At 44.5% G+C, this 14,409-nt stretch overlaps 1 protein-coding gene across 1 annotated transcript in view; it reads right to left on the reverse strand.

The window, feature by feature from the left end:
* The window catches only part of ARHGAP10 (Rho GTPase activating protein 10), a 135,666-nt gene that overhangs the window by 65,425 nt on the left and 55,832 nt on the right, over window positions 1-14,409 (reverse strand). Inside the window, exon 14 of the mRNA XM_081332599.1 lies at window positions 2,068-2,142. Coding sequence (XP_081188725.1) covers window positions 2,068-2,142 — 75 coding nt within the window. The remainder of the gene's footprint in view (window positions 1-2,067; window positions 2,143-14,409) is intronic.

Raw genomic sequence — 14,409 nt, forward strand, 5'->3', positions numbered from 1 at the left:
AGATTTTGGTAATGAATAGACTTTTTAGCCGAGATGTTCTTTATAGCTTGCTTCTTTGCTACAGAACTTCCTTTTGCTGCAGAACTTCCATTGTTTAATTTTATGATTTTGTCCCTTTACTACTGTTTATTATTACATGTTTCATTTTTTCTCATTTTATTGTTGTAAGCTTCCCAGAGCAGGGAAATAGGCAACAAATAAATGTAATAAATACAAAAAATGTCCTCAGTGTTTGTGATCCATGCTCAAAACTCTCATATCCAATGACAGACACTTATGAAGAATTACAGTAATTTTTCTAACAATCAGATCCATTTAATTCTTGTAACTGTAATATTCTTTTTCAGTAGATAAATTACTTAAACACGAACATCCATTTTATGAATTTTTTATCCTTAACTTTGTTTTTTTCTTTCTTACAACATTCCTTTCTTCTTGCAAATCTTGATGAGCCTGAGGACCACAATTTAGGAAAGCTAAGACAGAAGATGAGATCTTTCCTATGCTTGCATACCCATCCAGGTAAGTCTTTGTAAGGTAGAACAACATGCTGAAACATGATGTAATAGCAGAATAGGATTTGATTTCCTGCCTTTCCATAAAAAACAAACTTAAAATGAATGACCTAAGAAGCATGGATCTCAGACAATGGAAAGGTCATAGGATAGTGGTTTATATTCTTCATAAAACAGGACCCCAAAATAAGCTTCTATTTGAAGAATATGCAATAAAATATAAAAATACAAAAAAATAAACTACCTTCTATAATATGTGTGTAAAAGGATTTTGTGTGTGTGTGTCGATTCCTTGCACTTGTCTGGATCAGTCCTTTAAGTTTTCTTGGCAAAGCTTTTCCAGAAGTGGTTTCCCTTTGCCTACTTCCCAGGGCTGAAAGAGCCTGGCTCAAGGGCACCCAGGTGACTTTGTGCTAAGGTGTGCCAAGACTCGAATTCATGGTCTTCCATTTTCTATCCTAATTCCTTAACCACTAAACTAAACTGGGACTGCTATCAGCTATTTAAGTTTAATGCTAAAAGAAATATTGAGGTCTATATACCTTTCTTAAATTCAGTTTAATTGCCGATAGCAATTAAAAAGTTAATTAATAATTAGCCGGACCACTTTACAAATTAATACGGCAAGCAAGACAGTATACTGTATAATCTCTGTCATATTTTCAGCAGAGAGAGCATCATACAGGTGGCAAGGATTTGACAGTAGCGCATACGGTAAAATAAAGTACTTTGCCATTCACATAACGTCTAGGGTAATGAGATGAATTCATTTGCTAGCTTCCTCTAGTTTTATCTGCCAAAGAACACTGTGTTATCAGCACAGATGGAGCTACATGCTCCTGGAGATGAGCCTGTTGCAAACTAGCATCTCTGAATATCAATGAATCCTTGAGAGTCAGACCAGGGATTCTATGAAGTGACAAGCTTGGAAAACACAGAAAGCTCAAGTAATCCCAGTACTTTGATCTTGATTGCATGTACTGCCAAAAATTGTGCACAAGAAATCTGAAAATTTTGCAGTATTGGTGGGATTGAATAATAGACAGATGAACAGTTTCAGGACGTATAGCTATATTTGTGTCAGAATTAAATTAAAATAAAAATTTTATTGAAGGGATGAGAATCTATAATTTTCTAGAAAATCACTAGAGCTCAAAATAAGGATTAAACACATACAGACGTGTACATTTAAATATATTTGCACTGAAATGACACAAATTTCAATATGTTAAAAATATTCCTTTACTTTAAAAATATCTAAATATACTGTTTTCATTCATCAAAATTTTGTCCTCACATAATTAAGGAGAAATCTTGAACAAACCAAAAGTATCTTAAATCTTTCTATATTTTCAGATTTTTTTTTAACTTTGGTGAATTAAAGGGCATAATGGCTATGTATTAAATTATGCCTTCTCGGATCCATTAAAATTCCCCCAAATCAAGTTGCTTTCTCATCTTGACATGATTTAAAGAGAAAAGTAAAACTTGGAAAAAAACATTAAAAACTATGCATATATGATATAGAAGCAGATTTTAAAAATGAGCATACCCATCAACAAATTCAGAAGTCTCTGGACTTTTGAACTCACCCCTACAACTCTATACAGTCCTTCATCATTTATACCTAGTAGAGACACAAAAGAATAAATAAAAGTTATTACATATAAATAAATCATATTTATTATAAACATTTAACCTGGCTGATGAACAGCTTTGAAACAATTAATCCATCGACAACTATTCACTTCCAGGAACGGAAGAACACTGAAGAATGTATAAGCTTCCCATAAACATCTTTTTGGCTACTGTGGAGACAAAATCCTACACAGTGTAGTTTTTTTATCTAACTAAGTATAATTGTATGTAAGAGCTAAAAAAAAGTGATAATGAAATCTTTGAAGAATTCAAATACATCCATGCATCAATGAAAACACTGAAGTTAACATAAGTTCAAACTTTTTCTCCCTGGTTAGTCCATAAATTAGACAATTTGAGCTCTTTATCATACCTAAAAAAATAAATATTAACCTAGAAGATACACTCAGATATAAGGCACTACCTAACCACTGAAAACTTCAATTACATATTGCCTATGAAGAGCATTGCAGTTATTGTTATTGTACATAACATGAAATCACAGTTGGCAGTTCTTTAGCTGGTGTTGGCCTTCCTACACACTGGGTTCTTCCCAAGAGCCTAGGATATCATAATCTATCAATGTAATATACCGTATATACTTGAGTATAAGCCGACTCGAGTATAAGCCGAGACCCCCAATTTCACCCCCAAAAACTGGAAAAAGTTATTGACTCGAGTATAAGCCGATCCGCCGTTCTGCAAGCCTCTGCCGCCAGCAGAGGCTCGATCCGCCATTTTGCAAGCCTGAATACACAGGAATACCCTGTGTGGCCAAGGCTCGTCGGCAGGTCTCCGTTCCTCCTGCCGACCTTTGGGGAGGTTTGGGCGCCTCCCCAAACCTCCCCAAACCTCGGCAGGTCTCCGTTCCTGTTTGGGGAGGTTTGGGCGCCTCCCCAAACCTCCCCAAACCTCGGCAGGTCTCCGTTCCTCCGCGCAGACCTGCCGACCTTTGGGGAGGTTTGGGCGCCTCCCCAAACGTCCCCAAACCTCGGCAGGTCTCCGTTCCTGTTTGGGGAGGTTTGGGCGCCTCCCCAAACCTCCCCAAACCTCGGCAGGTCTCCGTTCCTCCGCGCAGACCTGCCGACGTTTGGGGAGGTTTGGGCGCCTCCCCAAACCTCCCCAAACCTCGGCAGGTCTCCGTTCCTGTTTGTGGAGGTTTGGGCGCCTCCCCAAACCTCCCCAAACCTCGGCAGGTCTCCGTTCCTCCGCGCAGACCTGCCGACCTTTGGGGAGGTTTGGGCGCCTCCCCAAACGTCCCCAAACCTCGGCAGGTCTCCGTTCCTGTTTGGGGAGGTTTGGGCGCCTCCCCAAACGTCCCCAAACCTCGGCAGGTCTCCGTTCCTCCGCGCAGACCTGCCGACCTTTGGGGAGGTTTGGGCGCCTCCCCAAACGTCCCCAAACCTCGGCAGGTCTCCGTTCCTCCGCGCAGACCTGCCGACCTTTGGGGAGGTTTGGGCGCCTCCCCAAACGTCCCCAAACCTCGGCAGGTCTCCGTTCCTGTTTGGGGAGGTTTGGGCGCCTCCCCAAACCTCCCCAAACCTCGGCAGGTCTCCGTTCCTCCGCGCAGACCTGCCGACCTTTGGGGAGGTTTGGGCGCCTCCCCAAACGTCCCCAAACCTCGGCAGGTCTCCGTTCCTGTTTGGGGAGGTTTGGGCGCCTCCCCAAACCTCCCCAAACCTCGGCAGGTCTCCGTTCCTCCGCGCAGACCTGCCGACCTTTGGGGAGGTTTGGGCGCCTCCCCAAACGTCCCCAAACCTCGGCAGGTCTCCGTTCCTGTTTGGGGAGGTTTGGGCGCCTCCCCAAACCTCCCCAAACCTCGGCAGGTCTCCGTTCCTCCGCGCAGACCTGCCGACGTTTGGGGAGGTTTGGGCGCCTCCCCAAACCTCCCCAAACCTCGGCAGGTCTCCGTTCCTGTTTGGGGAGGTTTGGGCGCCTCCCCAAACCTCCCCAAACCTCGGCAGGTCTCCGTTCCTCCGCGCAGACCTGCCGACCTTTGGGGAGGTTTGGGCGCCTCCCCAAACCTCCCCAGGTCTCCGTTCCTGTTTGGGGAGGTTTGGGCGCCTCCCCAAACCTCCCCAAACCTCGGCAGGTCTCCGTTCCTCCTGCCGACCTTTGGGGAGGTTTGGGCGCCTCCCCAAACCTCCCCAAACCTCGGCAGGTCTCCGTTCCTCCTGCCGACCTTTGGGGAGGTTTGGGCGCCTCCCCAAACCTCCCCAAACCTCGGCAGGTCTCCGTTCCTGTTTGGGGAGGTTTGGGCGCCTCCCCAAACCTCCCCAAACCTCGGCAGGTCTCCGTTCCTCCGCGCAGACCTGCCGACGTTTGGGGAGGTTTGGGGAGGCGCCCAAACCTCCCCAAAGGTCGGCAGGAAGAACGGAGACCTGCCGAGGTTTGGGGAGGTTTGGGGAGGCGCCCAAACCTCCCCAAAGGTCGGCAGGTCTGCGCGGAGGAACGGAGACCTGCCGAGGTTTGGGGAGGTTTGGGGAGGCGCCCAAACCTCCCCAAACAGGAACGGAGACCTGCCGAGGTTTGGGGAGGTTTGGGGAGGCGCCCAAACCTCCCCAAACGTCGGCAGGTCTGCGCGGAGGAACGGAGACCTGCCGAGGTTTGGGGAGGTTTGGGGAGGCGCCCAAACCTCCCCAAACAGGAACGGAGACCTGCCGAGGTTTGGGGACGTTTGGGGAGGCGCCCAAACCTCCCCAAAGGTCGGCAGGTCTGCGCGGAGGAACGGAGACCTGCCGAGGTTTGGGGACGTTTGGGGAGGCGCCCAAACCTCCCCAAAGGTCGGCAGGTCTGCGCGGAGGAACGGAGAGCTGCCGAGGTTTGGGGAGGTTTGGGGAGGCGCCCAAACCTCCCCAAAGGTCGGCAGGAAGAACGGAGACCTGCCGAGGTTTGGGGAGGTTTGGGGAGGCGCCCAAACCTCCCCAAACGTCGGCAGGTCTGCGCGGAGGAACGGAGACCTGCCGAGGTTTGGGGAGGTTTGGGGAGGCGCCCAAACCTCCCCAAACAGGAACGGAGACCTGCCGAGGTTTGGGGACGTTTGGGGAGGCGCCCAAACCTCCCCAAAGGTCGGCAGGTCTGCGCGGAGGAACGGAGACCTGCCGAGGTTTGGGGAGGTTTGGGGAGGCGCCCAAACCTCCCCAAACAGGAACGGAGACCTGCCGAGGTTTGGGGACGTTTGGGGAGGCGCCCAAACCTCCCCAAAGGTCGGCAGGAGGAACGGAGACCTGCCGAGGTTTGGGGAGGTTTGGGGAGGCGCCCAAACCTCCCCAAAGGTCGGCAGGAGGAACGGAGACCTGCCGAGGTTTGGGGAGGTTTGGGGAGGCGCCCAAACCTCCCCAAAGGTCGGCAGGAGGAACGGAGACCTGCCGAGGTTTGGGGAGGCGCCCAAACCTCCCCAAACGTCGGCAGGTCTGCGCGGAGGAACGGAGACCTGCCGAGGTTTGGGGAGGCGCCCAAACCTCCCCAAACGTCGGCAAGTCTCCGTTCCTCCGCGCCCTGCCTGCCTGCTTCTTTCCGCTGCGGAAAGAAGCAGGCAGGCAAGGCGCGGAGTTTGGGGAGGTGCGCGCGCACCTCCCCAAACCTCCCCAAACTTCGGCAGGTCTCGGACGGCGGTGGCTTGGGAGAGGTGCGGGCGATCCCGGAAGCACCAAAGCCTCGGCCGCGCACAAGTCCTCGGTAAGTTTTTTTGTTGACTGGAGTATAAGCCGAAGTGGAATTTTTCAGCCCAAAAAGTGGGCTGAAAAATTCGGCTTATACTCAAGTATATACGGTATGTGTAATCCTAGCAGTGTGGCCTTTATAAATGAGAGATAGAAATTTTGTCAAATGTGCACAAGATTTTTTGGTATGGCAATGTGCCAATAACTGCGGGAACCATGATGGCCTGTTTATTTGAACTGCATTTGGGGTCCTCATTGGATCTCCATTGCTTTTCAGCAGAATTTCAACTTTCAGAGCTGCTGGGAAGTGCTCCATGCTGTAAGCTTTGCAAGGGCAGCACCAAAAAAGGAGCTAGAGTCCTGATTGGTTTGCATTATATTTGAACTGCATTTGGGGTCCTCATTGGATCTCCATTGCTTTTCAGCAGAATTTCAACTTTCAGAGCTGCTGGGAAGTGCTCCATGCTGTAAGTTTTGCAAGGGCAGCACCAAAAAAGGAGCTAGAGCCCTGATTGGTTTGCATTGTATTTGAACTGCATTTGGGGTCCTCATTGGATCTCCATTGCTTTTCAGCAGAATTTCAACTTTCAGAGCTGCTGGGAAGTGCTCCATGCTGTAAGTTTTGCAAGGGCAGCACCAAAAAAGGAGCTAGAACCCTGACTGGTTTGCATTGTATTTGAACTGCATTTGGGGTCCTCATTGGATCTCCATTGCTTTTCAGCAGAATTTCAACTTTCAGAGCTGCTGGGAAGTGCTCCATGCTGTAGGTTTTGCAAGGGCAGCACCAAAAAAGGAGCTAGAGTCCTGATTGGTTTGCATTATATTTGAACTGCATTTGGTGTCCTCATTGGATCTCCATTGCTTTTCAGCAGAATTTCAACTTTCAGAGCTGCTGGGAAGTGCTCCATTCTGTAAGTTTATATAACTAAATATCAAAAACAGCAGCGGTACATTCAGGGCAAGTGCATCTGAGATTCGTTGTAACTCAGCATGTCTGGCTTAGTTAAGTGCAACACCTGTTTTGCAGCTGTCTTTCGCAGTACCCTTTTCAAACTTGGAAACTCTCCTATCTGTAAACAAATCACTAGTCTACAAGGACAGATTATTTATCTAGGGTCTGTAATCTGTGCTCTTCAGGCAGAAATTAGGTGTCCAGTTCAGCCCTTCTACCCTATTGAGCCTCCGTGCTATCAGCCCCCTCTACCACAAAGATCCTGCAGGAGAAGGGCAGTGTGAACAACCGTGGGATCTGGCAGGGTGAGATCTGTGAACCATAAACCCAAAGCTTTTGCTGTGTCCCTGCACAACAGATACAGTGCCCTTTATGACCTTAATAAGGACATTAAGGAGACAGGTAAAGGTATCTGTGATAATAACTCAAATAAGCAGGGGATCGTGGTCCAAGATGAAAAACTTGTTTTCGACAGGGAGAAGTGTGAATCTGGTATTGCACACCAGTCATGCAAGAACAGAAAGGCATCCAAAAAGAGAAGCCACCTTCTGGTTGGTGATTCAATTATAAGGGATGTAAATTTAGGAAAGGACACAGAGGTTTTGAAAGAGGTCAGGTGTCTTCCAGGTGCTACGGCCAGTAGGGACAAGAAGCGTATTTCCAAAATAATCAAGAATGCCAGCAAGGACTGTGATGTGGAGGCTATTGTACATCTTGGCACTAATGATCTGTCCCAAAAAGATGTACTCTCTGTGCAGAATGATTTCCAGAGCTTGGGGCAGGAACTTAGCAGAATAGGCTGTAGGCTTACTTTTTCAGAGGTTTTACCAGTGTATAAGGAGCAAAAATGGAAAAGGCCAGCATATAGCAGAATTTAATATGTGGCTAAAGGAGTGGTGTAAAGGAGAAGGCTTTGGTTATATTAGTCATGATGTCTGTAACTGGTCCAATGAAAAAATCTATAAAAGAGATGGTCTGCATCTATCCAAGAAAGGGAATGAGTTACTTGGCAATAAAATCACAGCTTTTTTGGAGGAACATTTAAACTAAATAATGGGAATAGTGAGTTAATTGATACAGTACATCACTGTCCCCGGCAATCTAAGAAAATAGGGGAAGCCAGGCACCACACAAGTTATGCAGCAAGTAAACACAGCGTCAGTCATAAAGGACTCAAATGTCTATACACTAATGCACAGAGTATGAACAGTAAGCAGGGTGAACTAGAAATTCAGGTAAATGAGGGCAGATATGATATTGTTGCCATTACGGAAACATGGTGGGACGAAACCTACAAATGGAACACACAGCTAGAGGGATTTAAACTATTTAAAAGAAACAGACTAAAAAAAAGAGGAGGAGTTGCTCTCTATATAAGAAATAACTTTATCTCTACAGAAATAGAGCACAACAATGACGAAAACTGTAAACGTGAAAGCATTTGGGTCAATATAAAAGGGGAAAAAATGACATTGCCATAGGTGTATACTATAGGCTGCCCAACCAAGCAGAGAAAATAGATGAACTTTTTGCTAGTCAGCTAACTAAGGTATGTAAGAAGCACATCACAATAGTAATGGGGGACTTTAATTACCCTGATATCAACTGGGAGACAAACTCTGCACCAAGTGGAAAATCAAACAGATTCCTGACAAACCTAGCAGACAACTTTCTCTCCCACAAAGTAGAGAAGGGAACTAGGGGATTAGCCATATTGGATTTAATTCTCACTAACAGAGATGAAATGATAGAAAATGTCGAAGCCACAGGAACCTTGGGGGGAAGTGATCATGCAATATTGGAATTCAACATTATGGAAGCACAAGCAATAGAATACAGCCAAACTAGAGTCTTGGACTTTAAAAGAGCTAATTTCAATAAACTTAGAGACACCTTGGGAAGAATTCCATGGATGAGAATCCTAAAGGGGAAATCAATTCAGGAAGCTTGGGAAATTTTGAAAAGTGAGATAATAAAGGCCCAGTCTAGCACAATACAACAAAGAAGAAAAATAACAGCTTTCAAAAGAAACCAGCATGGCTGCATAAAGAACTCTCTGATAAACTGAAAGATAAAAAGGACAAATATAAGAAGTGGAAAGAGGGGCACATAACTAAGGCAGAATATCAGCAAATAGCTCATACCTGCAAAGATGAAGTGAGGAAAGCTAAGGCTCAAAATGAACTAAGGCTTGCGACCAAAGTCAAAAATAACAAAAAATGCTTCTTTCAACATATGAAAAACAAGAAAAAAGTTAAGGAAATGATTGGTCCATTAGTGGGGAAAAGTGGCAAGAAGGTGACAAGCAATAGGGAGAAAGCAGAACTATTTAACTCGGTTTTTGCATCTGTCTTTACACAAAGGGAAAAACAGTCCAACCTACCAAAACCAGTGCCATAAAAAACAGAATAGAAACGCAAGTTAAGATAGGCAAAAAAATGGTAAGTGAACACCTGTACAGCCTAGACGAGTTCAAATCACCAGGACCAGATGGATTACACCCCAAAGTTCTCAAGGAACTGGCAGATGTGATCTCAGAACCACTGAACTATATTTTTCAAAGATCCTGGAGCACTGGGGAACTACCACAGGACTGGAAGAGAGCTGATGTAGTTCCCATCTTCAAAAAAGGGAAAAAAATAGATCCAGGAAACTGCAGACCTATCAGCCTGACCTCAATACTTGGGAAGATTCTGGAAAAGATAATCAAACAACAAATCAGCAAACACCTTGATGCAAACAAAGTCATCACTAAAAGTCAACATGGGTTTGTCAAAAACAGATCATGCCAGGCAAATCTTATTACATTCTTTGACCAAGTGACAAAATTAGTGGACCAGAGGAACGCTGTAGATATAATTTACTTGGACTTCAGTAAGGCATTTGATAAAGTAGATCACAACCTACTACTTGATAAGATAGAAAAATGTGGGTTAGATAGCATTACCACCAGATGGATTCGTAGCTGGCTGACAGGCCGTACTCAGCGTGTGGTCCTCAATGGAACCGCATCTACATGGAAGGAAGTGTGTAGTGGGGTGCCCCAGGGCTCTGTTCTGGGCCCAGTGCTCTTCAATATCTTCATTAATGATTTTGATGAGGGGATAGATGGGGAACTCATCAAATTTGCAGACGACACTAAGCTGGCAGGAATAGCCAATACTCCAGAAGATAGGCTTAAGATACAGAAGGATCTGGACAGACTCGAACACTGGGCGCTATCTAACAAAATGAAATTCAATGGTGAAAAAAGTAAGGTTCTACATTTAGGCAGGAAAAATCAAATGCATAGGTATAGTATAGGTGGTACTTTGCTCAATAGTAGTAACTGTGAGAGGGATCTCGGAGTCTTAGTAGACAATCACTTCAATATGAGCCAGCAGTGTGCTGCAGCTGCCAAAAAAGACAACACAGTGCTAGGCTGCATTAACAGAGGGATAGAATCAAGATCAAGTGAAGTACTAATACCACTTTACAATGCTTTGGTAAGGCCACACCTGGAATACTGCATCCAGTTTTGGTCACCACGATGTAAAAAAGATGTCGAGATTCTGGAAAAGAATGCAGAGAAGAGCAACAAAGATGATTAGGGGGCTGGAGGCTAAAACATATAGGGAACAGTTGCTGGAATTGGGTATGTGTAGTTTAATGAAGAGAAGGGTGAGGGGTGACATGATAGCAGTGTTCCAATATCTCAGGGGCTACCACAAAGAAGAGGGAGTCAAGCTATTCTCCAAAGCACCTGAAAGCAGGACAAGAAGGAACGGATGGAAACTAGTCAAGGAGAGAAGCAACCTAGAACTAAGGAGAAACTTCCTGACAGTTAGAACAATTAACCAGTGGAACAACCTGCCTCCAGAAGTGGTGAATGCTCCAACACTGGAAGTTTTTAAGAAGAGACTGGACAGCCATTTGTCTGAAATGGTATAGGGTTTCCTGCCTTAGCAGGGGGTTGGACTAGATGACCTCCAAGGTCCCTTCCAACTACTTCTTCTTCTTCTTCTTCTTCTTCTTCTTCTTCTTCTTCTTCTTCTTCTTCTTCTTCTTCTTCTTCTTCTTCTTATTATTATTATTATTATTATTATTATTATTATTATTATTATTATTATTATTATTATTATTATTATTACTATTATTAAGTTTAATCCACTTGCACTGTTTTATGTTTACATGTTTGATGACAAACAGCCTTATGTTTATAAGTGACAGTTTTCCTACTAAGTACCTGCATGTCATAAGCATTTGAATTAAAATTACCATATTAAAATCAACACTGGAAGTTTTTAAAAAGAGACTGGACAGCCATTTGCCTGAAATGGTATAGGGTTTCCTGCCTGAGCAGGGGGTTGGACTAATGACCTCCAAGGTCCCTTCCAACTTTATATTATTATTATTATTATTATTATTATTATTATTATTATTATTATTATTATTATTATTATTATTATTATTATTATTATTATTATCTTTCAACTTCAGTTTTTAGATATTGATACTTTGTGATCTTCTGCAACTTTTGGTCTTCCATTATACTATCCCCTGGTATTGCCATAGCAATTATCCATATTCTCTTTTCAACCAATTATATAAATTGCAATATTTATATTTTCAGCTTTTTCAATTAGTATGTTGTTGTTGTTAGCTGCGAAGTCGTGTCCGACCCATCGCGACCCTATGGACAACATTCCTCCAGGCCTTCCTGTCCTCTACCATCTTCTGGAGTCCATTTAAGCTCACGCCTACTGCTTCAGTGACTCCATCCAGCCACCTCATTCTCTGTCGTCCCCTTCTTCTATTGCCCTCGATCTTTCCCAGCATTAGGCTCTTCTCCAGTGAGTCCTTCCTTCTCATTAGGTGGCCAAAGTATTTGAGTTTTAGCTTCAGGATCTGGCCTTCTAAAGAGCAGTCAGGATTGATCTCCTCTAGGACTGACCGGTTTGATCGCCTTGCAGTCCAAGGGACTCGCAGGAGTCTTCTCCAGCACCACAGTTCAAAGGCCTCAATTCTTTGGCGCTCAGCCTTTCTTATGGTCCAACTTTCACTGCCATACATTGCAACTGGGAAGACCATAGCCTTGACTATACGCACTTTTGTTGACAGGGTGATTTGCCATGGCTTTCCTCCCAAGGAGCAAGCGTATGTTGGCAATTTGATCTCTAGTTCCTCTGCCTCTTCGAAATCCTGCCTGTACTTCTGGTAGTTCTCGATCCACATACTGCTGAAGTCTAGCTTGTAGGATTTTAAGCATGACTTTACTCGCATGAGAAATGAGTGCAATGGTGCGATAGTTTGAACATTCTTTGGCACTGCCTTTCTTTGGAATTGGAATGTAAACTGATCTTTTCCAATCCTGTGGCCACTGTTGAGTTTTCCAAATTTGCTGGCAAATTGAGTGTAGCACTTTTACTGCATTGTCTTTTAAGATTTTGAATAGCTCAGCTGGAATACTGTCACCTCCACTAGCTTTGTTGTTGCTCAGCTTTTCTAAGGCCCACTTCACTTCACATTCTAGGATGTCTGGCTCGAGGTCAGTGACCACCTCATTGTGATTATCTGGGACGTTAAGCTCATTCTTGTATAGTTCTTCTGTGTAATTTTGCCACCTCTTCTTAATCTCTTCTGCTTCTGTTAGGTCCCTGCTATTTTGGTCCTTTATCATGGACCAAAAGGAGAAGCCATATTGCCTCCTTCTTCCCCAAAGCCAAAGTCACGCCCATCATTGAGTGTCATGCAAGACGAATGGGAACCGGAGGCTCCTATGTCACATGATTATGGGCTGTCCCAAAGGCCATACAGAGCCACAGTGATGCCTGAAGCAAATGTTATAGCACCATCTACTGGTGAAGCTGCATTAAGACATGAATTGGAGCTCTCACTCTCGCAATTGTCTATGGAGGAGTCTTTGCTCAGAGATACAAGATTTCTGCCGTTATCTGAGGCTCCAGCCCCTGATGGTGCTAGGATTCCTGTTACTGTTGCTTCTCCTGTTAATATTGCTTCTATGCAAGCCCCTCTACCTGGCAGAACACAGCCATATTTAACCCACATGCAATTGCCACCGGGTTCTTATATGCGAAGGCCAGTGTCATCTGCAGATTATGCTAATGCACCAGCCCCAGCGCCAGCGCCTCCTGCTGGCCAGGGTGGAATAGCAGCTCAAAGACAGTCACAGCCAGCACCAATACTACCGGCAGCTTCAATGCAACTGCCGCATGTCCAGGCACAGACGCCACTGGTGCCCCCTGCAGGTTATGGTCGGATTGCACAACCTGCACAGCCAGTACCTCAATTGCATATTCCTCATCAAACATCTTCCATTGTACCACTGGCTGGTGATTCAAAATTAAAGAAGTCAGGACAGAATTACAGGGCATGGGTCAGTGAGGTTGGACTTTTGCTACGCAGAGAAGGTACTCACATGATGGTGTTTAATCCTCCTGCCCAGCCATGGACTCCTGACATATGGGACTTGGATAATAGAGCATGCACAACATTATTGATGTCAATGGACATTGAATTGCAGCTCACGTTTTCACAAGATGCAACTGCCCAACAAATTTGGACTCAGTTAGAAACATGTTATCGGCCTACATCAATTGAGTCTACATGTTTACTTTTGTCTGAGTTCCATGGTTCCAGATTAAAACCTGGTGAACATATTGGAGCACATTTGACTACAATGAAAGGTATTAGAAAAGAACTGGGCGAAAAAGGCTATCCTATTGATGATTTTCAAATGATCAGCATTATCATCAATTCTTTGAATCATGAGTGGAAAGATGCTATTTCCAAGATTAATCAAGTGCCTATTGCTCAACGCACAGTGGATCATGTATGCAGAATTTTAGCCGAAGAAGAGGCACTTATGCAAGCTGCGCCACATTTAAGGGAACCATCCTCTGCTACCAAAATGTCAAGGTAAAAATCACCTTTGTAGAGGGCGACGGACCGTGCTTCAGAGAATGCATGATGTGCATGCAGGAAGGCAAGAAAAACACGACGCATAATCTTACTAAATACCTTTTACTTACAAAAATATAAAAACTAAATATATATTATACAGAGCTAGCTCACTACATCCTAACGTAACAGACAGTAACAGCAAAAGTGAAGAAAACAATACAGATAACAACTCAGAACTTTCTCTAGACATGCGCACTAAACAGACTGAAACCATAACATAGCTAGTCATATGGGATTCACTATGGTTACCAGATAAGTTATCACAACAGGTGCAGAGAGCAGGGGAAAATGTACAGTTAGAAATGAACTTTCTGACGAACAAAAAAAACGTGCAGTGACAGTTCTTCTGTGTAATTTTGCCACCTCTTCTTAATCTCTTCTGCTTCTGTTAGGTCCCTGCTATTTTGGTCCTTTATCATGCCCATTTTTGCATTAAACGTTCCCTTCATTTCTCCAATTTTCTTGAAAAGATTTCTGGTCCTACCTATTCTATTGTTTTCTTCTATTTCTTTGCACTGTTCATTTAAGAAGGCATTCTTATCTCTTCTAGCTATTCTCTGGAATTCTGCATTCAATTGGGCATATCTTTCTTTTTCTCCCTTGCCTTTCGCTTCCCTCCTTTCCTCAGCTATTTGCAAAGCTTCCTCAGACAGCCATTTTGCTTTCTTGCATTTCTTTT

The sequence above is a fragment of the Vipera berus genome (genome assembly GCF_964194415.1).
Source record: "Vipera berus genome assembly, chromosome: 7".
In the NCBI taxonomy this organism is placed as follows: domain Eukaryota; kingdom Metazoa; phylum Chordata; class Lepidosauria; order Squamata; family Viperidae; genus Vipera; species Vipera berus.